Source organism: Equus caballus, chromosome 8 (genome assembly GCF_041296265.1).
Source record: "Equus caballus isolate H_3958 breed thoroughbred chromosome 8, TB-T2T, whole genome shotgun sequence".
Classification (NCBI taxonomy): Eukaryota; Metazoa; Chordata; class Mammalia; order Perissodactyla; family Equidae; genus Equus; species Equus caballus.
Window position 1 is genome coordinate 49054956 of NC_091691.1, and position 25263 is coordinate 49080218.

A 25263-nucleotide genomic window follows, 5' to 3' on the forward strand; every position below is an offset into this window, starting at 1 on the left:
CCTAGAATAGTTAATAGTGCTTTGCAAATCTACGTATAAGTCTTCATAATCCCAATAAATTTCAGAGCTGGAAGGGACTTCAGAAATAGTTTAACCCTCTCATTTTCCAGATTTGATTAAATGGAGCTTCAGGAAGTGTAAGGAACTTGCCCAATGTCCCTACTCAGTTAGTTAGTAGTGATACAATGGGGATAAGGATCCAAGTCTGGCCTCCTGAGTTACAAGCCAATGACTTTTCCCCTGTGCCGTACTATCTTCCATTCCAGACCACAGCAAATTCCTTTTGAAAAGTAGACTGCCAATGCCTTTTCTTAGTTAAGCACAATAGCAGGTATAAGATTTAAGAGTTCTTTACTTTTATAGTTTTTCAAAGTGTGAGAGGTTAAATTTCTTTTATAGAAAGTTTCTAGTGAATTCAAAGTTTATTTTAACAATAACTTAATTCTTTTTATCATTTAAATATAATTGTTTTTTTAAGCATATGATTGTTGGAAGAATGAACTGAATTTGTTTATATCCATTTCTTTTATAAATCTATTGCAGAGAAACTCTTGCTACTCAGTTGGATCTAGCAGAAACAAAAGCTGAGTCTGAGCAGTTGGCGCGAGGGCTTCTAGAAGAGCAGTATTTTGAATTGACCCAAGAAAGCAAGAAAGCTGCTTCAAGAAATAGACAAGAGATTACAGATAAAGATCACACTGTTAGTCGGGTAAGTGTGATAGTCAGGTAAGTTATATGACTAAAATTAATTTAAATCACATCTTGAAGTGTCAGAGTGAGTGTGTGTGCATGTATATTTACTTATACTTTACTTGCAGTGGTCAGTCTGCACTCATGTATAAAATAACTTATATAATCCAAAGCAGTTGTTAATTGAAACTCTTGTTCAATCTGTTGGGTTTTTTTCTCTTTCTGTTTATAGATCTTAATGTATTTTATGTGAAGAAATGATTTGCTTAAATTCGTTTGTTGTGTTATCTTAATACATTACAACTGACTTTATGGCCAGAATTTTGTAAAATTCAGAGAAACTGTTTTGAGATGAGAAATTCTTTATGGATATCCATAAAACCATCATAGAAAAACCACCACTACAACTAATTACCTATTCCTGAAATTTATACTATCGTCTGTATGGAACCACGGGGCTAGAAAGTTGAGTTAGAGAGACTTCTTTTGAAGCCACCATCAAGTGCTCTGGTGTGAGCAGGCCTGGGTGCAAATCCCAGCTTTGCCTCTAAGAAGTTGCATTGTCTTGGCAGTTTGCTTTAACTTCTCCAAGCCTCAGATTCTTCATCTATAAAATAGAAATAATAATACCTATTCCACAGCATTCTTATGAAGATTAAATGAAATAATATACATAGAATGGTGAATAAGTACATTACTAACAGTAATCAAACATTTTTGTCATTTTTAACATCTTCGTTCAGATGAAGAAACTAAGGCCTAGAAAGATTGTGATTTGTTAAGGGTCACAGAGCTAGAAAACTAAATGCAAATTTCCTATTTTCCAGTCTAGTTCTCTTTCCATTACAGTTTTATTCCTTTTGTTCATATATATGTATGTATACGCACACACTGAAATAATTTTTGGAAACTAACATTGTTTTAAAATATTTTTAATTTAGTTATATCTACACATTTTAAACCAAACACCAGGAATTTTTATAGTTAGGCAACTTCTGACCTGTCCTCATCTATGGAAAATGCAAAGTATTTTTTTAAAGGTTATTGCTTTAAATATGAGACTGGCAAAGAGACTATAGCTTAAAACTTTGTGTGCTTTGTTTAGCTCGAAGAAACGAATAGCATGCTAACCAAAGATATTGAATTATTAAGAAAAGAAAATGAAGAGTTAACTGATAAAATGAGGAAGACAGAGGAAGGTATGTAGGTTTTTAAAAAAAATCTTAATGTTGAAATCAAGTTCAGAAGTAAATCTTTAGCTGTTTATGTTGTGTGTTAGGTTTTGGAAATATTTGTTTTCATATGTTAAACAACTTCTGAAGTCTTAAGAAGTACCTTAGTAGAATTTAAATGTTCTCACCAAAAAAAAGAAGTAAATATGTGAGGTGATGGATGTGTTCATTAACTCCCTGGGGTGGGGAGAATCTTTTCACAACGTGTACCTATATCCGTTCATCACATTGTTCACTTTAAATATCTTACAATTTTATTTGTCAATTATACACCAATAAAGCTGGAAAAAAATATCTAAATGAAGGTACTGAAAGTTACTACGTAGTGTATACTAATTTGAATAATTAAGGACATTGTTGATTTGGAATGCATTTAATTAATGCCATGCAGTAACATTTTATATAATTTCTTGACAGAATATAAATTGAAGAAGGAGGAGGAGATCAGTAATCTTAAGGCTGCCTATGAAAAGAATATCAATACAGAACGAACCCTTAAAACACAGGTATACATGCTCTCAGCCTTTTCCATGTGTTTGTATCTGAGTATCATGTACTCAGAAGTTAATATTTGCTCTTTATGAGCTTTTTCTTAAAACTGAGGTTATAAGATTTAAGCTTTTCATTGCAACAAATAATGTAAATTCTTCATTAAATATGGAAGACTTATTCAGGAAATAGGAATTCAATTGAGTTAAAAAAGCTAGCTCATCTAGTCATTTGACTAGTAAGAACGTATTTTAGATTGTATAGAAGACCTCTAATTGACAGTAGGAAAACTTAATGAAGAGAAGATACACCTGACTGAAACCGAGAGAAGAAGTAAGAAACTATAGAGGTGGATGTATCATTTTGCTTTGTATTTAATGATGTAGCTAGATCAGACTTTTTACACTAAAACTTGATATCTTGTCATTTTATTAAGTTATCCAGTCATTTAAATTCTTCATAAGGTACTATGTACCTCACTCAATTCTTATGGTAAAATAAGTATTTTCTACTTTTTAGTAAATGATTATAATACCTTTCTTACCACTAATCTCCTCTCCCTCTCAGCAGTCCTTCATGTTGCAACTAGAGTAATCTTTCAAAAATGCACTTAATACCTGTTGAAAATCCTTCAGTGGAGGTTTTACTTACCTTTATACCAAAACAGAGACCTTGAAGAAAAAGGTTGACATTTATTATATGAAATTTCAAGTCTGTGGAGCCCAAAACAACATAAGTTGAAAAAAACAAACTTGGAAGAATATTTATAGCATATATAAATAAATATAAATATCGTTTGCAAATAAGAAAAAGACAATCCAACAGCAAAAAAAAGAGACACTTGAGAGAAAAAGAAACAGATAGTAAACATTTTTAAAAAGCTCAACCACAATAGTAGTAAACCAAGAAATAGAAATTAAAACAATAATGAGGTATCTTTTTGACAGTCAAATGAGTGGATTTAAATGAGATATAATACTCAGCTTTGGCAAGAACATGGGGGGACTTCATTCACATAAGAACAATTTAACAGAATAAAGCATTTGAATGTACATATTCTTTGACGCAGTAACTGCACATTTTGGAATTTATCCTGTATAAATACTTCCATAAATGCTCAAAAGAAAGATATACGAATGTAATTATAGCAACTTTTTGTTGTTGTTGTTGTTGTTAAGGAAGGTTCACCCTGAACTAACATCCATTGCCAGTCTTCCTCTTTTTTGTTTGAGGAAGATGAGCCCTGAGCTAACATCCATGCCAGTCTTCCTCCATTTTTTGTAAGTGGGATGCCTGCACAGCATGGCCAATGAGTGGAGTAGGTCCACACTCGGGATCCAGACTGGCAAACCCGGGCCACCAAAAGCAGAGCACACCAAACCTTAACCGCTCGGCCACAGGGCTGGCCCCCTGCAACATTATTTTTAATAGTGAAAAAATAAAAACACAACCACCCATCAGTGTAGTATTGATAAATCATGATACATCCACACAATGGAATGCAAAGGTGCCATTAAAAATAAATGAAGTAGATTTACATGTAATAACATGGGGAAATATTATTTCCCATGATATATGATATAGTATTTACAAAAGTAAGTTGCAGCATAGAATGTTAGCATGATTCTATTTTTAAATTTAAATATATATGTAATATACTTCTATACATAGGGAAAAGTCTAGACAGATATACACCCAGCAGATTGAAAGAAAAGAGAAAGCTTTGGCAGAGGTGGTCTTTGAGGGGTAATATTACAAGGACTTTTTGCTTTCTTCATAATATATCTCTATATTTGATTTTTCTTGTAATAAATGTTAGATTTACTATTAGAAAAAAATCAAATATACATTTATGAGCTCAGTGAAGTAAGCTTTTACTGCATAAAAAAATTTATTTAAGGGCTCCTCATCCTAGATAGAACCTAATCTGCATGGAAATGATTGTGGTTAGGGCTTTTTTCTGTCTGAATGGAAAATCTATGACTTTTTTTTTTTTAACATTACTACAGAACAGGCATGTCATTACTTATGTTTTGCAGTTTATGTAGCTAATTTCACGTGCTTTTCACAGTTCTGTCTCCTTTTCAATATATTTTTTCATTCTGGCAACAAGAGTTAGCCTCAACTGTATTTACATTCCTTTTCACATTCAGAAGGGCCTCAGTATGGCATAGTCAGGTGCTCCCATAGCACTGTTGCCTCTTTCTTCTTAACTTACTGCTGTGTTCTGTAATGCTTGCTTGTCTGGCTCCTCCACCACACTAGGATGCCTTTGGGCCATAAGTGTATTTTCTGTTTTCGTATCTAGTCCCTATCACAGTACCTACCTACAGTATAATTGGTGCTGAATGATTGTTGAACCATAAATGGATTTTTACAGACCTGTCTAGTTCTTACATGTGAACAATGAGATAAGTCAACAGTAGTTACTTGTGTTACCAATTATCATGTTCCAACCTTCATTAAGTTCTCCTAATTTTCACATACACAAAATGTCCTGCTTCCTGATTTTCAAGAAAGAAATGCATTTTTTTAATTGAGTTAATGATAGGTTACAATCTTGTGTGATTTCAGTTGTGCATTAATGTTTGTCATTCGTGTTGTAGGTGCACCACTTCACCCTTTGTGCCCCCACCCCACCTTTCTCCTGGTAGCCACTAATCTGTTCTCTTTGTCCACATTTTTAAATTCTTCATATGAGTGGAGTCATACAGAGATTATCCTTCTCTAACTGGCTTATTTCACTTAACATAATTCCCTCAAGGTCCATCCATGCTGTTGCAAGTGGGATGATTTTCTTCTGTTTTGCAGCTGAATAGTATTCCATTGTATATATATACCACAACTTCTTTATCCATTCATCTGTTGATGGGCACTTAGGTTGCTTCCATGTCTTAGCTATTGTAAATAATGCTGCAATGAACATTGGGGTGCATAGGACTTTTGGGATTGCTGACTTCAAGCTCTTTGGATAGATACCCAGTAGTGGAACGGCTGGATCGTATGGTAGTTCTATTTTTAATTTTTTGAGGAATCTCCATACTGTTTTCCATAGTGGCTGCATTAGTTTGCATTCCCACCAGCAGTGTATGAGGGTTCCATTCTCTCCACAACCTCTCCAACATTTCTTACTATTAGATTTAGATATTTTTGTCATTCTAATGGGTGTAAGGTGATATCTTAGTGTAGTTTTGATTTGCATTTCCCTGATGATCAGCGATGATGAGCATCTTTTCATGTGCCTATTGGCCATCTGTATATCTTTTTTGGAGAAATGTCTGTTCATGTCTCCAGCCCATTTTTTGATCGGGTTGTTTGATTTTTTTGTTGTTGAGTTGTGAGAGTTCTTTATATATTATGGATATTAAGCCTTTGTCAGATATATGACTTGCAAATATTTTTTCCCAGTTAGTGGGTTGTTTTTTTGTTTCAATCCTGTTTTCATTTGCCTTGAAGAAGCTCTTTAGTCTGATGAAGTCCCATTTGTTTATTCTTTCTATTGTTTCCCTTCTCCGAGAAGGCATGATGTCTGAAAAGGTCCTTTTAATACTGATGTCAAAGAGTGTACTGCCCACGTTTTCTTCCAGAAGCCTTATGGTTTCAGGTCTCACCTTTAGGTCTTTGATCCATTTTGAGTTTATTTTGGTGAATGGTGCAAAAGAATGGTCAATTTTCATTCTTTTACATGTGGCTTTCCAGTTTTCCCAGCACCATTTGTTGAAAAGACTTTCTTTTCTCCATTGTATGCTCTCAGCTCCTTTGTCAAATATAAGCTGTCTATAGATGTGTGGTTTTATTTCTGGGCTTTCAATTCTGTCCCATTGATCTGTGCACCTGTTTTTGTACCAGTACCATGCTGGTTTGATTACTGTAGCTTTGTAGTAAGTTTTGAAGTCAGGGATTGTGATGCCTCCAGCTTTGTTCTTTTTTCTCAGGATTGCTTTAGCAATTTGAGGTCTTTTGTTGCCCCATATAAATTTTAGGATTCTTTGTTCTAATTCTGTAAAGAATGTCATTGGGATTCTGATTGGGATGGCATTGAATCTGTAGATTGCTTTAGGTAGAACGGACATTTTAACTGTTTATTCTTCCAATCCATGTACATGGAATGTCTTTCCATCTCCCTATGTCGTCATCCAATTCTCTCAGAAAGGCTTTGTAATTTTCATTATATAGGTCCTTCACTTCCTTAGTTAAATTTACCCCAAGGTATTTTATTCTTTTTGTTGCGATTGTGAATGGTATTGTGTTCTTGAGTTCTTTTTCTGTTAGTTCGTTATTAGAATATAGAAATGCTACTGACTTATGCAAACTGATTTTGTACCCTGCAACTTTGCTGTAGTTGTTGATTATTTCTAAGAGTTTTCCAATGGATTCTTTGGGGTTTTCTATATATAAGATCATGTCGTCTGCAAACAGCGAGTTTCACTTCTTCCCTCCCTATTTGGATTCCTTTTATTCCTTTTTCTTGCCTGATTGCTCTGGCCAGGACCTCCAGTACTATGTTAAAGAAGAGTGGTGATAGAGGGCATCCTTGTCTTGTTCTTGTTTTCAGGGGGATGGCGTTCAGTTTTTGCCCATTGAGTATGATGTTGGCTATGGGTTTGTCATATATTGCCTTTATTATGTTGAGGTAGTTCCCTTCTATGCCCATTTTGTTCAGAGTTTTTATCATAAATGGCTGTTGGATCTTGTCAAATGTCTTCTCTGCATCTATTGAGATGATCATGTGGTTTTTATTCCTCAGTTTGTTGATGTGGTGTATCACGTTGATTGATTTGCGGATGTTGAACCATCCCTGTGTCCCTGGTATGAATCCCACTTGATCATGATGTATGATCCTTTTGATGAATTGCTGAATTCTGGTTGCCAAAATTTTGTTTAGAATTTTTGCATCTATGTTCATCAGTGATATTGGCCTGTAGTTCTCTTTTTTCGTGGTGTCCTTGTCAGGCTTTGGTATCAGCGTGATGTTAGCCTCGTAGAATGTTTTAGGAAGTGTTCCGTCCTCCCTAGTTTTTTGGAATAGCTTGAAAAGGATAGGTATTGAATCCTCTCTGAAAGTTTGGTAGAATTCCCCAGGGAAGCCATCTGGTGCTGGGGTTTTATTCTTTGGGATGTTTTTGATTGCTGTTTCATTCTCTTTCCTTGTGATTGGTCTGTTCAAATTGTTTGCTTCTTCTTGAGTGAGCTTTGGGAGATTGTAGGAGTCCAAGAATTTATCCATTTCCTCTAGGTTATCCGTTCTGTTAGCATAGAGTTTTTTGTAGTATTCTCTTATAATCCATTGTGTTTCTTCAGAGTCTGTTGTTATTTCTCCTCTTTCATTTCTGATTTTGTTTATTTGGGCTTTCTCCCTTTTTTTCTTTGTAAGTCTGGCTAGGGGTTTGTCAATTTTATTTATGTTCTCAAAGAACCAGCTCTTTGTTTCATTGATCCTTTCTACCACCCTTTTCGTTTCAATAGTATTTATTTCTGCTCTGATTTTTATTATTTCTCTCCTTCTGCTGACTTTGGGTTTTATTCGTTCTTCTTTCTCTAGTTCAATTAGGTGTAGTGTAAGATTGCTTATTTGGGATTTTTCTTGTTTGTTAAGATGTGCCTGTATTGCACTGAATTTTCCTCTTAATACAGCTTTTGCTGTATCCCATATGAGTTGGTATAGCATGTTATCATTTTCATTTGTTTACAGGTATTTTTTGATTTCTTCTTTGATTTCTTCAATGATCCATTGCTTGCTCAGTAGTGTGTTGTTTAGTCTCCACATCTTTCTGCCTTTCTCAGCTTTTTTCTTGTAATTAATCTCTAGCCGTATAGCATTATGATCTGAGAAGATGTTTGTTAGTATTTCAATTTTTTTTAATTTGTAGAGGCTTGCCTTATTTCCCAACATATGGTCTATCCTTGAGAATGTTCCATGTGCGCTTGAGAAGAATGTGTATTCTGCTTTTTTAGGATGAAGTGATCTATATATGTCTATTAAGTCCAATTGCTTTAGTTTTTCGTTTAGCTCCACTATTTCTTTGTTGATTTTCTGTCTGGATGATCTGTCCATTGATGTGAGTGGGGTGTTGAGGTCCCCTACTATTATTGTGTTGTTTTTAACATCTTCCTTTAGGTCTGTTAATAGTTGCTTTATGAACCTTGGTGCTCCTATGTTAGGTGCATAGATATTTATAAGCATTATTTCTTCTTGATAAAGTGCACCTTTGATCATTATATGTTGTCCCTGTGTGTCTCTCTTTACCTTTCTTATTTTGAAATCCACTTGGTCTGATATAAGAATTGCAACCCCTGCTTTTTTTCCCTTGCTATTAGCTTGAAGTATTGTCCTCCACCCCTGCACTCTGAGCCTGTCTTTGTCCTTGGGGCTGAGGTGTGTTTCCTGGAGGCAACAAATTGTTGGATCTTGTTCTTTAATCCATTTTGCCACTCTGTGTCTTTTTATTGGAGAGTTCAATCCGTTTACATTGAGAGTGATTATTGATGCATGTGGACTTAAAGCTGTCAATCTGTTGCTCATTATCTGGCTTTCCTGCTTTTCTCTTCCTGTGTGCTTTATCCTACCCATTTGATACTGCAATTTCTTATGTTGGGTTTCTTAGATTTTTCCTTATTTATGTTTTGTGGCTCTCTTCTACTTTTTAGTTTAGTGGCTACCCTGAAGTTTGTATTTAGAATCTCGTGTATAATATAGTCTTTTCTCTGGTGGTCTCTTACTTACTTGGCCTAGACTAATTTAGTCCCTTTGCTCTTCCGCTCCTAAATTATTATTTTCATTTCTTGTTCTAACTTGTGTTATGAGTTTATAGTAAGAGTGATAAGATCGTCTTTGCTTTGGTAGTTTCCTTACCTTTATCCTAATGCTATAGTTGAATATTTGCTATCCTATTCTGGTTCTATTTATCTGTCTCCCTACTGTGTGGTTTGTGACCCCTTTCTCCCTTTTTTCTTTTTTCAGGTATGAGAGCCTTCTTGAGGATTTCTTGTAGTGGAGGACTTTTGGTTACAAATTCCCTTAACTTTTCTTTGTGTGGAAAAGATTTAATTTCTCCCTCATATCTGAAGGATATTCTTGCTGGATAGAGTATTCTTAGCTGAAGATTTTTATCTTTTAAAACTTTGAATATGTCACTCCATTCTCTCCTAGCTTGTAAGGTTTCTGCAGAGAAATCCGCTGAAAGTCTAATAGGAGCTCCTTTGTAGGCTATTCTCTTTTGTCTTGCTGCCCTGAGTATTCTTTCTTTGTCATTCATTTTTGCCATTTGTACTACTATGTGCCTTGCAGTAGGTCTTTTTACATTGACAAATCTAGGAGATCTGAAAACTTCCTCTACACACATTTCTCCCTCAATCCCTAGATTTGGGAAGTTCTCTTCTATAATTTCATTAAGCACACTTTCTGCTCCATTTTCATTTTCCACGTTCTCAGGAATTCCTATGATCCTTAAATTCTTTCTCCTCATTGAATCCGCTATCTCTCTAATACTTTCCTCATTCCTTTTAATCCTTAGTCCTCTTTCTTCCTCTGTCTGTCGCCATTCAGCCTGTCTATCTTCGATTATGCTAATTTGCTCTTCTATGGTGTCTACCCGGGCATTCAGGGAATCCGTATTCTATTTTATCTGGTCCATTGTGTTTTTCATCTCTGGTAATTCTGTTTGATTCTTCTTTATAATTTCTGTCTGTTTTATGAAGTAACCCCAGAACTTGGCTTGTTTCTCTATCTTTCTCTCTACCTCATTGAGTTTTTTGATTATAGCTGCTCTGAACTCATTTTCACTTAGTTTACCTATTTCCAAGTCCTGAGGACTTAATTCTGTGTTTTTATTGTTTTCCTTCTGGTCTGGGGCTTTTATAAATTGCTGGATGGTAGAGGAGCGGTTTTTTCACATGGTAGTAGAATTCAGTTGCAGTTACAGCCTGTCGCCACTAGATGGGGGTCGAGTGCCGCGCATTCTGAGCTCTCTGCCTTCAGGCAAGATGGCGGCGCCCAGTGCAGTTTGCAGGGGGCTGGGGGTGGGGAGCGGTTTCTCTTGTGCACCCATCTGGATTCGATCAGTTCTGTTCTCTGGTCTCCCGGGGCCCTGGGTTTATGGGGTCCCTGCAGACGGAAGCTTTCCCCCGTCAGCGGGTTTCCACTGTACCAGCGGCGGGAGTCCTAGACGAGCCCCTGGTTGCGCGGCCCCTCCCCCGCTCCTTCCTGGACCTGCGCAGCGATCCCGGTTTCTAGGGGAGGGAGCGATGTTCTCCTACCCCGTTCCAGCTCCTCTGAGGCAGGCTGCAGGGGCTCCATCCTCTGTCTTTTGATACTGTAGGTCTCTGAGTCCTGGCATTAGGTTCATTAGCTGAAATTCAGGGCTTTTTTTCAGTCCTTTGTTGTACTTTGGAGGGGAGAGAGTCCCGGGTCAGCTCACCTCGCCATTTTGCTCCACCTCCCACCAAAATGTCAAAAAATGCATTTTTAGTGGAGATTTAAATTAGATGGCTACAATATAGATCCTTTTTAATAATATTTTAATATTTAAATAGGCTGTCAACAAGTTGGCAGAAATAATGAATCGGAAAGATTTTAAAATTGATAGAAAGAAAGCTAATACACAGGATTTGAGAAAGAAAGAAAAGGAAAATCGAAAGCTACAACTGGAACTCAACCAAGAAAGAGAGAAATTCAACCAGATGGTGGTGAAACATCAGAAGGAACTGAACGACATGCAAGCGGTAAGGTTTGTGTGTGTGTGTGTACTTGTAGGATTATTAAATTGCTGTTACTATATGTACCTATTATCTATTGATCTTGTTTAGATTTTTTTAGTATAAAAATGCATATTTAGGTGTATACACTCCACAATTTTATCATTATTACTCTAATAAGAACCATGATCTTGAAAACCTAAAAAGATGCTTTATGATGACTTGAGTAATTTTCACTCATTAGCATCTGCTTGATTAGAGACACTACTTTAAGAGAAAGAGCCAAGGGTTTTGCCCCTTTGGTTTCAAACTGAAATTGAGATATGGCTGATATAATATTGACTATAGTTGGGATAAAGGATCAGACTTTGTTTCAAATTTGGAGAAAGAGATAAAAGGGGTTGGGAAGTGCAGTGAGGAGACAGGGAATCAAGTAAAGGCAAAAATGAGAAGCATGGATTTCAGGCTTTTTTTCTGTGTCTTTTTTTTTCCACTGGAGAATCAATTAAAAAATAAATACAGCCTCATTCTTGGGCTCATTGTAGTGTAAGTGGTAGTATGTTTCTTTTTAACAGAGATAACAAATACACATATTACAGGTTCTATTTATAAATGAATAGGTTATAAAACATACATTACAAAGTATTGTAGTTTTTTTGTTTTCTCTAATGATGACTCACTTTTTTGAAATCAAAATATCAAACTTAATTTTCTGATACTTCCTGGCTTGTTAATAGCACAAAATTGAGAACATGGTTTCTGGTCCTAGACAGACTTAGATCCAAGCACTGACTCCATTTGTGGTTTTACCATCCTGAGAAGTGTCCTATCTACCTTTTAAACTACTTCATTTGAAGCCATACAAACATTGTCTATTGTTTTAACAGGTTTTTTTGTTTTTGTTTTTTGATGCTTGGTATTTAAAAAAAAAAAAAAACTTGTTTAAAGTAAGTAGAGAAGGAGCTTATCCAAGTAATGTATTACTGAGGAAGAGAAATTGCATTTTTATGGTTATATCTCTGGTAGTAAACGTTCATGAAGTTTACATAATTTTTAGTATTAGCAACTTTAAATTACTTATCATTTATAGTTCCATTAATTCTTAATTTCTTAATGTTGGAAGTTTGATCTTGATTCTTTATATTGTCTTGGTATTTTTCAAAAATAGCAATTGTTAGAAGAATGTACACACAGGAATGAGCTTCAGATGCAGTTGGCTAGCAAAGAGAGTGACATTGAGCAATTGCGTGCTAAACTCTTGGACCTTTCGGATTCTACAAGTGTTGCAAGTTTTCCTAGTGCTGATGAAACTGATGGAAACCTTCCAGGTAAGAATATTCCTATTACTTCATTCAAGTTTGCTTAAATGTCATGGAATATACAGTATGTTTCTTTCATTTGGTTTTCTATCTCTTTGTCATTTTTTCCATGGATCCTTAAGAAGAGATTTGTGTTTTTGATAGCCAAAGTCTGGTGATGTTTGTATACTTAGTGCATTTTATAGAATAAAAGCAGTCATAAGCAATCTTAGACTATTAAAATAGATCTGAGCAGCTCTGCCTGAATAGAAACCTGAAGAAGATTATGAACCTACATCGACCAGCCTAATTCCATGGTGAAAGTTGAAGCTGCTGCTAGGCCTCTCAGTTTAAAGAAAATTTTACATGTTTTCATGAGTAGCAGCTCTTTAATATTTTATGTGTGTTTGTGCTAAAACTAAGAACTGTACTTAATCAGAACCACAGCAGCTCTATAGAAGCCTACCTAATGTAGTGGTAATAAACTTTAATCAGACTTTGTTTCAAATTTGGAGAAAGAGATAAAAGGGGTTGGGAAGTGCAGTGAGGAGACAGGGAATCAAGTAAAGGCAAAAATGAGAAGCATGGATTTCAGGCTTTTTTTCTGTGTCTCTTTTTTTCCACTGGAGAATCAATTAAAAAATAAATACAGCCTCATTCTTGGGCTCATTGTAGTGTAGGTGGTAGTATGTTTCTTTTTAACAGAGATAACAAATACACATATTACAGGTTCTATTTATAAATGAACAGGTTATAAAACATGCATTACAAATTTTAAAGATATATATAATACACACACGCACACACTCATTTGACGTAGTACATATTCTTAGTTCAAGGTTTTGAAAGTTTTATTTACATGGTTGTAAACTTGAAAATGTATTTTCATTAGTATATTTCCTGAATAATACATAAATAGAAAGATATTTATAAAGCAGCACATTTGATATTATAGGGATTCTGTTTTAACAGATATTACTTGTTTTTTGAGAATTTGATATAAGAAACTTGATAGATTACTTAGAAAATTTTATTATTGTTCTTCGTCAAGAAAGTGGGACTCAAAGTGGGAAGTGAATTCAACTCTTATTTGTATACCATGTAATCCTTGCCTCCATTCTTTTCTGGCTTCAATAGCTCAAAATCAGCTATCTGGAAAGGGAAGGGCAGGGAAGGAATATTTCTTATTCTAATGGTCAAGCAGTTCCTTCTGTTTTCCCATTTATAGCTGTCTGAAACCTCCTGCCTCTTAAGAATCTTGTAGGTTCACATCCTGATCGGAGGATCACTTGGGATTTAACAAGAATCTCTAGCTTCAGCTGTTGCTTGAACAACTTTCTAAAGTTAGACTTAATCATCAGTAAAGAATATGACTTTTAGGAGTGTTTGGCTACATTCTTTCAGTTGTTCAACTGAAATTGTAACTTAGATTCCCCCTTCGTTAACTCCAAGATTATTCTATAGTTATTTAGTAAAGGAAATCTTACTCCATTTAGCGTAGGTTAAATATCCTGACCAGGTTTTTTGTGTTTATCCACCCATTTCCCTTTAACTTGGTTTATAATGTCTTACTATGTCTGCCTTGGTTTTCTTTGTATTAAATTAAACATTTCAGAGATTGGTCTTTTATTGATGAATGCTATTTAGAAGATTTGAATTGAAAGATGAGTTCGGGGGACTTCTAAAGAGGAGGAAGGTGATGAGTTTTATCTTCCATCCTGGTTTATGTGTGAAGGCTAATCTCAAAGGATCAGATGGTTAGATTGGCAGACTTAGGTTAGGAATCTATGTAGATTTCAGAATCCAGAACTAATAAATCCACTTAAGAGTCAGTCGACAAAGAGATTTTTGAATGTTTCTACTGGCTCCATCCTGAGTATATTACTTAGAATAGCTGTGTATTTTCAGAGATTTTATTTTTAAGGTTTTCAAAGTGCAAACTCTGTGAGGAAAAAAGTATTGGTGGCCATTCTCCATTGCTATAAAAGCAGACCAGTGAGGTGTCTCTTTCTCTATTACCGTGTTCTTGATCTTCAAATTTTACATACAAAGATCTCTACAGTACTGAACCCTTGACTTTCATAATGGAGATAGAAATTAATGGGTAATCTTTATCAATGTTATTTTATCTCTCTCTGTGTCAAATGCTTTGCTAGTAATTGAAAATTTGTATTAAATCTGCCATTTACTAGATGCTTGAAAATGGGTCCTGGCAAATAAAGTTAAGGTTTTGCAATCATATCTAGGAAGAATTGTTAAAGAATTTTGATATTCATCCTTAATTTGAGAGAGTTATATATCATTTGAGTATCTGAAAGATTTTTTGAAGGTAATAACTAATGATTAACTTTACTTAGTTTAGAAAATTAATAAGTGAATTTAAACTACAGACTAAAAAACGGAGGACTCTGAATAGAATACGTTTAGTCAACAGTTACTTTTGAAATAAGGATCATGTCTTTAGTTCAGTGAGGTTTTTTTAAGTAGTTGAGTGGGTGAATTGATAATGTTACTTTCATTATTTCTCTTAGATTTCATCATTCAGTATAAAGATTCTCATTTAGTCACCTTGTACCTCTAGAGCTCAGCCTCTATAATCTTCTCAGTGGGCATCTCATCACTAACTAGATTCAATCTCTACTCTTAAGTTTCCCAGTTCTAAAAAGCTTAGAAAAAAATGTTCTCCTCTGACTTCTAACCCTTTGAAGTTCTCAAAATCACTTTCCTTCTCTTATGTCTTCATCCTCCTTTTGGCTGTGTGGCAGGCTGTGGCCTAGCACACTGTGTAAAAATAAATGTTACCCTTTGGGTTACGATTTGCCTGTTGCCTAGATAACGAACAGACTGCATGATAGCTGTCTTTCCTTCCATGTTCTATTTCCTCCTTTTGCAATGACTGACCTAAGAATCTGAAAAGAATGTAAAAGTAGATGAAGCATTAAGAAAAACATGTGGTATCAAAACTCTATTAATATTCATTATCTCTTATGAATTATCTGCATCATTCTCTTTCCATCCAACCTGATCTCAGACTATGCAACTTAAACCTGTAAATAGTGGATTTCTTGTATGTTTCCCAGTATTTGAGTATATGAGAGTTTCTAACTTTGCCCAAATCTAATCCATGGTTTGGAGATAATAAGTACATCAGAATTCTTGAGCATTTTCTTTTTTATATCACTTCTGAATATAATTAAAATATTTTGGGATGGTTCTCTAGCTCTGTTTCTTAAATATTATGTGATTTATTCAGGTAAACTTTGATGGTCTTCAGAGGTTAGCTTTAATGTTTAAATTGGCTATATTGGATATTGATTTATATATTGTTAGCTTCTCCATCTCTTATTTGGGTAAAGGAGTCAGTTGCTGATACTGCAATAATACACATCTAAATTTTTTTTAAGTTAAAATTGCTCTACAAATATATAAAACCTGGAGCCAAGTTGTTTTTGTACTTCTGTAGCATATTAGCAATGATAATCTACACTTAGAAGTCCTCAAAATTTTTTCAGTTTATCTCGAGAAGCAGACTTCTGTGTTTGTGATGTAAAAGATGGAATTTAGAGCATTATACTTTCAAATTACCACTTAGATCACAAGTGGTCATGGTTTTAAAGGAGGTATTTATATTTATCACTGAGTTTAGTTCACCTGCCTTCCTGAAGGGAATTCACCAGAAGGAAAAACCTAAAATTCTCTCCCATAACATCATTGCTTTAAGTTGGCAAAAACTTTCACATATCCTCAACATCTTTTTTTGAGTTCCAAATTTCTTCATTTAATTTAAATTAGAGCAAATATAAAATTGAGTTTATTGGTTAATAAAATGCCTTTGATACATAAAATTTCTGTAGGAACACTGAAATGACAGATAAAGTCATAGCATACAACAACTCATTGAAAATATATTAAAGAAAACACTGGCAGGTTAATCCAAACCTAGAGCCAGGAAGCATAAATATTTTTAGCATTTATTCTCATAGAGAAATAAGTAAGGCAGAAGGGTATTTTGGCATACACAATTTTGTGTAAATGACAAGATTTCAGTGGCTTTCCCATCTTTTATTTTCAGTGAAGAATTGCTGGTATTGAATAGACTTAGGAGTAAGAGTTGCAATTTTTGGCACACTAAAGGGAAATTTTTCTAGCAATAACTTTTTTGCTTTGTAAGATAGAATATTTGTGAATGATCAGCATCCTTCTGCATGTTATTTAATATAAAACTGCCCTGTGGTTTTTAAATTATAACCATCATTTACAGAGGATTACTTTAATTGGCTAATACAGAAAAAAGAATTGCAAAATAATCAACATATTTATCAAGTACCAACTCTGTGTGTCAGATGCCTTGAGGTTTATTAAAAAAAAAAGAAGTGTTAGGATATGGCCCCCACTCTCACAAAACTTACCAAGGAACTACCTAAGGAAACAGAATAATTATTGCTGAACTAAATAACAGCAACTAAGAAAAAAGTTGGGAGAAGAGGGGGATCACTTTGAACTGAAGTTTCTCATTATTTCCTTTGACAACAACTACAGTTTAGATAAAGGAGAATAACAAAAGCAAAGGACATTAGGTACATGGAAGAAGTTGGAAGAAGAACATTTCTCCTGATTCACTTAACTGCCAAGCTTGTTAAAGGATAGAATAGCTGTACTCTAGGAAGATAAACTCAGAAATTAGACTGCCTGGTCACCCGAGAGCTTTGACAGTTACTGATAGAGTACACTTGGGCGAGTCAGTTCACCCCGCCCAGCCTTAGTCTCTTCATTTGTTGATGGCAGATGATCGTAGAACCTATCCCAGGACTATAATATCCTGTATTCATGGGATTATACATAGATTATATATGAGATATTACTTGTAAAGCACTTGGCAAATAATAAATTATCCCTCTTACTGTTACTATTACTGTAAGACTGAGCTGTTTTACTTCCTTACTGAGCTTTCAAGTTATGTGGAGAAGGGCAATATATATTCCCATTAGGGTCATGATTTGAGCCATCATATAATGTCACATTATAGCATTGTACTTTAAAGTTGGTTAATTTTCCTTTTTTGTTGTTGTTTCAAATATAATGAGATAGACGTAGAAAACACTTAATTAAATGCTCTTATTCTAACCTGATTTAAAAATACAATTCGGCTAGAAATTGTTATTTTATAACTCAGATATTTCTAATAAACATTAATTATATTTAAACAGTAATAATAATTATATAAAATGCCTTGATCGAATTAGTCAAGGAATTTCTAATATGCACAAACTGGTAAAATATTAGCAGTTGACCAGCTGAATTCTGTGTTCTTTTACTATTTATTAAATTCTGGTGCCGTAAACTTGAAAGGTTTTATTTATACCTCTTTAGTTTGATAAGAATTATAATTGGACAGAGCACTTTAAATTAAGTTCCCCCCAGCCAAATTTGGACAGTTTTATTGAAATTTTTATGAGTGTTTTATCAAAATTTTTTTCAGAATATTGTATTGAGAAAACAAATAAAATGCTTGTCTCTTATTCTTTATATCTAGTTGATTCTGCCTGCATTCCTTATTTATTTATCTTCTATTCTTATCTTCTGTGAGTAATAGGACACTTCTGTACTTTTGCTTGCTCTTTCTTGTGTAAATCATGGCTCTGATTTGTTCCACTTGCTGCATAATTTTTTTTTTTGCTAAGTATTTTTATATGAGTGTTAAGTGATATTTAAATTCTTTTGTATCATATCTCATTTAAGCTGCAATCCATTCCAGTCTTGCCTGGCTCTTAAGGGTATTGTTGTTACTTCATACTTTCATAATTGAGTACTAAATGTTAATTTTATGGGGAAAGTGGCTTGGGATTTTTTTCTGCAGTTATTTGTATGGCCATTAAAGTTGATTTGTGTGATTGAAGCATGGAAGAGCAAATTATATTACTTATTTATTTAGCTGTGTTTAAATGCCTGTTGCTGCATGCTGTCAGACAGCTCGTAATAGCTTTTCCTTTTGTTACAATTTAAGATTGAATTCCATATATTCTTTTTATCCTAGAGTCAAGAATCGAAGGTTGGCTCTCAATACCAAATAGAGGAAATATCAAACGATATGGCTGGAAGAAACAGGTACCGTATGCCTCATTTTTTCTAATTGATATTTTGTTCTATATTTTACTTTTAAAGCATAGAACTTAAATTAACTGCTCTATTATTAGCATTGATTTTAGATTAATACAATATAATCTAGACATAAATGGCAAATATTGTGCTTATCACTTTAAACCAAGTTAATGTTGCTCTTATACCTCTTCCCCCGTTTTTCTCATTTCAGTATGTTGTGGTGAGCAGCAAAAAAATTTTGTTCTATAACGATGAGCAGGATAAGGAGCAATCCAATCCATCTATGGTATTGGACATAGAGTAAGTTGCCTTTGGTTGAATTATAAGCCAGTTGAGTGTTAACTGATGATAGTTATTTTTAGATGTACAATTTAGTTTATATTTTGTTATTTAATCAATGTTATCTACTTTTCTCTTTTTCTTAACAAATTTAAATAACCTTTTTTTTTTTCTGCTGAGGGAGATTAGCCCTGAGCTAACATCTATTGCCAATCTTCCTCTATTTTTCTTTTTACTTGTGGAAAATTAGCCCTGAGCTAACATCTGTGCCAGACTTCCTCCACTTTATGTGTGTGTCACTGCCACATTATGGCTGATAAGTGTGTAGGTCCGTGCATAGCATCTGAACCCATGAACCCAGGCTACTGAAGCGGAACACACCAAACTTAACCACTAACACCATGGGGCCAGCCCCAATAGTAACTTTATATTAAATCTTACTTTAGCAAAATGTGAGAGGGAAAATTTTGCACACCTGACTCATGTTTTCTAAAGACAAACTTTTGATATCAAGTGTTTATTGGTTTTAAATTCAGAGAGAATCTCGAAAAGTATGTGATTATGTGGTTATTGTTAAGAAGGAAAGGTAAATATATCTGTCCTTTTTTAATAATAAGTCAAAGAGGCCTGTAATAAGCTTAGGTTTTTTCCTTGTATTCATTCTAAAAGCATTTCTTAAGCACTACTGCCTGTGTTATCATAGGTGCTGTAGATTTGTGCAAAGATGAGTAAGACAGTTCCAAATTTAAGGAGTTTAAAGACTAGTAGTAGGAAAGGTAAAACATATGCAACAAAGTATGACTTCAAAGTGAAGTTTGGTGGGTGCTATTCAAGAGAAATATAAACTTAAAGTATTGCCATTCCTTTGGAATTAAACATTTGTGGAGCCAGTTATAGTTACAATGTAAAAAAGAATTGAGCAAGTACAGAGAGTACTGATATTTTATTTCCCAGTTTTTTTTTAACTTTTTATTGAGATTATGATAGTTTACAACCTTGTGAAATTTCACTTGTACATTATTGTTTGTCAGTGGTGTTGTAGGTGCACCACTTCACCTTTTGTGCCAATTCCCCACACCCCCTTTCCCCTGGTAGCCACTAATCCGTTGTCTTTGTCTACATGTTTAAATTCCACATATGGGTGGAGTCATACAGAGCTTGTCTTTTTTTATCTGGCTTATTTCACTTAACATAATACCCTCAAGGTCCATCCATGTTGTTGTGAATAGGACAATTTTATCCTTTTTTATGGCTGAGTAGTAGTCCATTGTATATATACCATATCTTCTTTGTCCAATCATCAGTTGATGGGCATTTAGATTGCTTCCACGTCTTGGCTATTGTAAATAATGCTGCAATGAACAAAGGGGTGCATGGGACTTTTGGAATTGCTGATTTCAGGTTCTTTGGATAGATACCCAGTAGTGGGATAGCTGGCTCGTATGGTAGTTCTATTTTTAATTTTTTGGGGAATCTCCATACTGTTTTCCATAGTGGCTGCACACCAGTTTGCATTCCCACCAGCAGTGTATGAGAGTTCCTTTTTCTCCACAACCTCTCCAATATTTGTTACTTTTTGTTTTGGTTATTTTTGCCATTCTAAATGGTGTAAGGTGATACCTTAGTGTAGTTTTGATTTGCCTTTCCCTGATGGTCAGTGATGATGAGCATCTTTTCATGTGCCTATTGGCCATCTGTATATCTTCTTTGGAGAAATGTCTGTTCATGTCCCCTGCCCATTTTTTGATCGAGTCATTTGATTTTTTGTTGTTGAGTTGTGTGAGTTCTTTATATATTATGGAGATTAACCCTTTGTTGGATATATGACTTGCACATATTTTTTCCCAATTGCTGGGTTGTTTTTTTGTTTCAATCCTGTTTTCCCTTGCCTTGAAGAAGCTCTTTAGTCTGATGAAGTCCAATTTGTTTATTTTTTCTTTTGCTTCCCTTGTCTGAGAAGACATGGTGTCTGAAAAGATCCTTTTAATACTGATGTCAAAGAGTGTACTGCCTATATTTTCTTCTAGAAGCCTTATTGTTTTAGGTCTTTGATCCATTTTGAGTTTATTTTTGTGAATGGTGAAAAAAGAATGGTCGATTTTCATTCTTTTACATGTGGCTGTCCAGTTTTCCCAGCACCATTTGTTCAAGTCTCTTGACTTTCTTTTCTCCACTGCATGCCCTCAGCTCCTTTGTCCAAGATTAGCTGTTGATAGATGTCTGGTTTTATTTCTAGGCTTTCAGTTATGTTCTATTGATCTGTGCACCTGTTTTTGTACCAGTACCATGCTGTTTTGATTACTGTAGCTTTGTAGTATGTTTCGAAGTCAGGGATTGTGATGCCTCCAGCTTTGTTTTTTTTTCTCAAGATTGCTTTAGCAATTCGAGGTCTTTTATTGCCCCATATGAAGTTTAGGATTCTTTGTTCTATTTCTGTAAAGAATGTCATTAGGATTCTGATTGGGATTGCATTGAATCTGTGCATTGCTTTAGGTAGTATGGACATTTTCACTATGTTTGTTCTTCCAATCCATGTGCATGGAATGTCTTTCCATCTATGTCGTCATCAGCTTCTTTCAGGAAAGTCTTGTAGTTTTCGTTGTTTAGGTCTTTCACTTCCTTAGTTAAATTCACCCCAAGGTATTTTATTCTTTTTGTTGCAGTTGTGAATGGTATTGTATTCTTGAGTTCTTTTTCTGTTAGTTCGTTATTAGAGTATAGAAATGCTACTGATTTATGTAAGTTGATTTTATACCCTGCAACTTTGCTGTAGTTAGTGATTATTTCTAATCGTTTTCCAATGGATTCTTTGGGGTTTTCTATATATAAGATCATGTCATCTGCAAACAGCGAGAGTTTCACTTCTTCCCTCCCTATTTGGATTCCTTTTATTCCTTTCTCTCGCCTAATTGCTCTGGGCAAAACCTCCAGTACTATGTTGAATAGAGTGGTGATAGAGGGCACCCTTGTCTCATTCCTGTTCTCAGGGGCGTGGCGCTCAGTTTTTGCCCAAAGAGTATGATGTTGGCTGTGGGTTTGTCATATATGGCCTTTATTATGTTGAGGTAATTTCCTTCTATCCCCATTTGGTAGGAGTTTTTATCATAAATGGCTGTTGGATCTTGTCAGATGCTTTCTCTGCATCTATTGAGATGATCTTGTGGTTTTTATTCCTCAATTTGTTGATGTTGTGTATCACGTTGATTGATTTGTAGAGGTTGAACCATCCCTGTGTCCCTGGTATGAATCCCACTTGATCGTGATGTATGATCCTTTTGATGTATTGCTGAATTCGGGTTGCCAAAATTTTGTTGAGAATTTTTGCATCTATGTTCATCAGTGATATTGGTCTGTAGTTTTTTTTCATGCTGTGCTTGTCACGCTTTGGTATCAGCATGATGTTGGCCTCGTAGAATGTGTTAGGAAGTGTTGCATCTTCCCTAATTTTTTGGAATAGCTTCAGAAATATAGGTGTTAAATCCTCTGTGAAAGTTTGGTAGAATCCCCAGGAAACCCGTCTGGTCCTGGGGTTTTATTCTTTGGGGTGCTTTTGATTGCTGTTTCAATCTCTTTCCTTGTGATTTGTCTGTTCAGTTTCTCTGTTTCTTATTGACTTAGCTTTGGGAGGTTGTAAGAATCTAAGAATTTATCCATTTCCTATAGGTTATCCATTTTGTTGGCATATAGTTTTTCATAGTATTCTCTTATAATCCATTCTATTTCTGTGGAGTCAGTTGTTATTTCTCCTCTTTTTCATTTCTGATTTTATTTGAGCTTTCTCTCTTTTTTTCCATTGTAAGTCTGGCTAGGAGTTTGTCAATTTTATTTATCTTCTCAAAGAACCAGTTCTTTGTTGCATTGATCTTTCTACTGCCTTTTTTGTTTCAATAGCAGTTATTTCTGCTCTGATCTTTATTATTTCTCTTCTTCTGCTGACTTTGGGCTTTGTTTGTTCTTTTTTTAATTTGGTTAGGTGTAATGTGAGATTGCTTATTTGGGATTTTTCTTGTTTTAAGATGTGCCTGTATTGCAATGATTTTCCCTCTTAATACAGCTTTTGCTGTATCCCATATGAGTTGGTATGGCATGTTATCATTTTCATTTGTCTCCAGATATTTTTTGATTTCATCTTTAATTTCTTCGGTGATCCATTGCTTGTTCAATAGCATATTGTTTAGTCTCCACATCTTTGTCCCTTTCTCAGCTTTTTTCTTGTAATTAATTTCTAGCTTTATAGCATTATGATCAGAAAAGCTGCCTGTTATTATTTCAGTTTTTTTAAATTTAGAGGGTTGCCTTGTTTCCCAACATATGGTCTACCCTTGAGAATGTTCTATGCACACTTGAGAAGAATGTGTATTCTGTTGTTTTTGGATGGAGTGTTCTATATATGTCCATTAAGTCCAACTATTTTAGCTTTTCGTTTAATTCCACTGGTTCCTTGTTGGTTTTCTGTCTGGGTGATCTGTCCAATGATGTGAGTGGGGTATTGAGGTCCCCTACTATTGTTGTGTTATTATTAATGTCTTCTTTTAGGTTTCTTAATAGTTGGCTTATGAACTTCGGTGCTCCTGTGTTGGTTGCATAGATATTTATAAGCATTATTTCTTCTTGATGGAGTGTCCCTTTCATCATTATGTATTGGCCCTCTTTGTCTCTCTTTACCTGCCTTATCTTGAAATCTACTTTGTCCGATATAATTATTACGAGACTTGCTTTCTTTTGTTTGCTGTTACCTTGGAGTATCGCCTTCCACCCCTTCACTCTGAGCCTGTCTTTATCATTGAAGCTGAGATGTGTTTCCTGGAGGCAACAAATTGTTGGATCTTGTTCTTTAATCCATCTTGCCACTCTGTGTCTTTTTATTGGAGAGTTCAATCCGTTTACATTGAGAGTGATTATTGATGCATGAGGGCTTAATGCTGACATTCTGTCGCTCGTTTTCTGATTTTCCTGCATTTCCTTTGTTTCTCGTCCTCTGTGTTTTGGTCTACCCATTGACTTCTGCAGTTTCTTATGCTGTGTTTCTTTGTTTTTTCCTTATTTATTTTTCGTGTCTCTGTTCTGCTTTTTAGTTTAGTGGCCACCCTGACGTTTGTATTCAGAATCTCCTGCATAACATGGTCCATTTTATGATGGTCTCTTGTTTCCTTAGTCTAAACTGATTCAGTCCCTTTCCTCCTCCCCTCCTAAGTTATTCTCATATCATTCCAACTTGTGTTGTGAGTTTGTGGTTAAAGTGACAAGATTGTCTTTGTTTTTGGTGTTTTCCTTCCCTTTAGCCTAATGCTATAGTTGAATATTTGCTATCCTGTTCTGATTCTGTTTGTCTCCTTACTCTGTGTTTTGTGACCCCTTTCTCCCTCTCTTTCTTTTTTCAGGTATGAGGGCCTTCTTGAGGATTTCTTTCTTTGGGGGGGGCAGGGTGTCTCGTGGCTACAAAGTCCCTTACCTTTTGTTTGTCTGGGAAAGATTTAATATCTCCCTCATATCTGAGGGATATTTTTGCTGGATAGAGTATTCTTGGCTGAAGATTTTTATCTTTTAACGTTTTGAATATGTCGTTCCATTCTCTCCTAGCTTGTAAGGTTTCTGCAGAGAAATCTGCTGAAAGTCTGATAGAGGTTCCTTTGTAGGTTATTTTCTTCTGCCTTGCTGCCCTGAGTATTCTTTCTTTGTCATTCATTTTTACCAGTTTTACTACTATATGCTTTGCAGTAGGTCTTTTTACATTGACAAATCTAGAAGATCTGAAAGCTTCTTCCAGACACATTTCCCTTTCGCTCCCTAGATCTGGGAAGTTCTCTACTATTATTTCTTTGAGCACGCTTTCTGCTCCATTCTCCTCTTCACCTTCTGGGATACCTATAGTTCTTAAGTTGCATTTTCCCATTGAGTTGGATATTTCTCAGAGACTTTCTTCATTTCCTTTTAGTCTTATTTCTCTCTCCTCCTCGTTCTGGAGCAATTCACCATGTCTATCTTCGATCATGCTGATTCGCTTCTCTATGGTGTCCACATGAGCATTCAGGGAATCCATATTTTGTTTTATCTCTTCCATTGTGTCTTTCATCTCTAGTAATTCTGATTGATTCTTCTTTATAGTTTCAGTCTCTTTTGTGAACTAGCTCCTGAACTCATTGAATTGTTTCTCTATATTCTCCTTTACCTCACTAAGTTTTTTGATGATAGCTATTCTGAATTCATTGTTGTTTAGTTTACTCATTTCTGAGTCCTCAGGACAGAATTCTGGGTATTTGTTTTCTCTCTGGTCTGGTGTTTTGATGAACTGCTTGATGCTGGAAGAACAGGTTTTTCCCATTGTGCTATTATTGCCACTGGATGGGGGTCGAGAGCCTCATATTCTGAGCCCTCCACCTTCAGCCGAGATGGCACGGCACAGCATGGGTTGCGGGGGAGGTGCTTTCTCTTGGATGCTGTGCTCGGTTTCCTGATCAGCTCTTGCTATCATGTCTCCTGGC

At 35.2% G+C, this 25263-nt stretch overlaps 1 protein-coding gene across 2 annotated transcripts in view; it reads left to right on the top strand.

Moving 5' to 3' along the window:
• ROCK1 (Rho associated coiled-coil containing protein kinase 1) overlaps positions 1-25263 on the top strand; it is a 160832-nt gene that overhangs the window by 128085 nt on the left and 7484 nt on the right. For both annotated transcript variants that reach the window (NM_001163985.2, XM_014727604.3), the window contains exons 23-29: positions 544-709; positions 1796-1889; positions 2340-2428; positions 10944-11132; positions 12274-12433; positions 18438-18508; positions 18714-18802. In NM_001163985.2, the coding sequence (NP_001157457.1) occupies positions 544-709; positions 1796-1889; positions 2340-2428; positions 10944-11132; positions 12274-12433; positions 18438-18508; positions 18714-18802 (858 nt within the window). The remainder of the gene's footprint in view (positions 1-543; positions 710-1795; positions 1890-2339; positions 2429-10943; positions 11133-12273; positions 12434-18437; positions 18509-18713; positions 18803-25263) is intronic.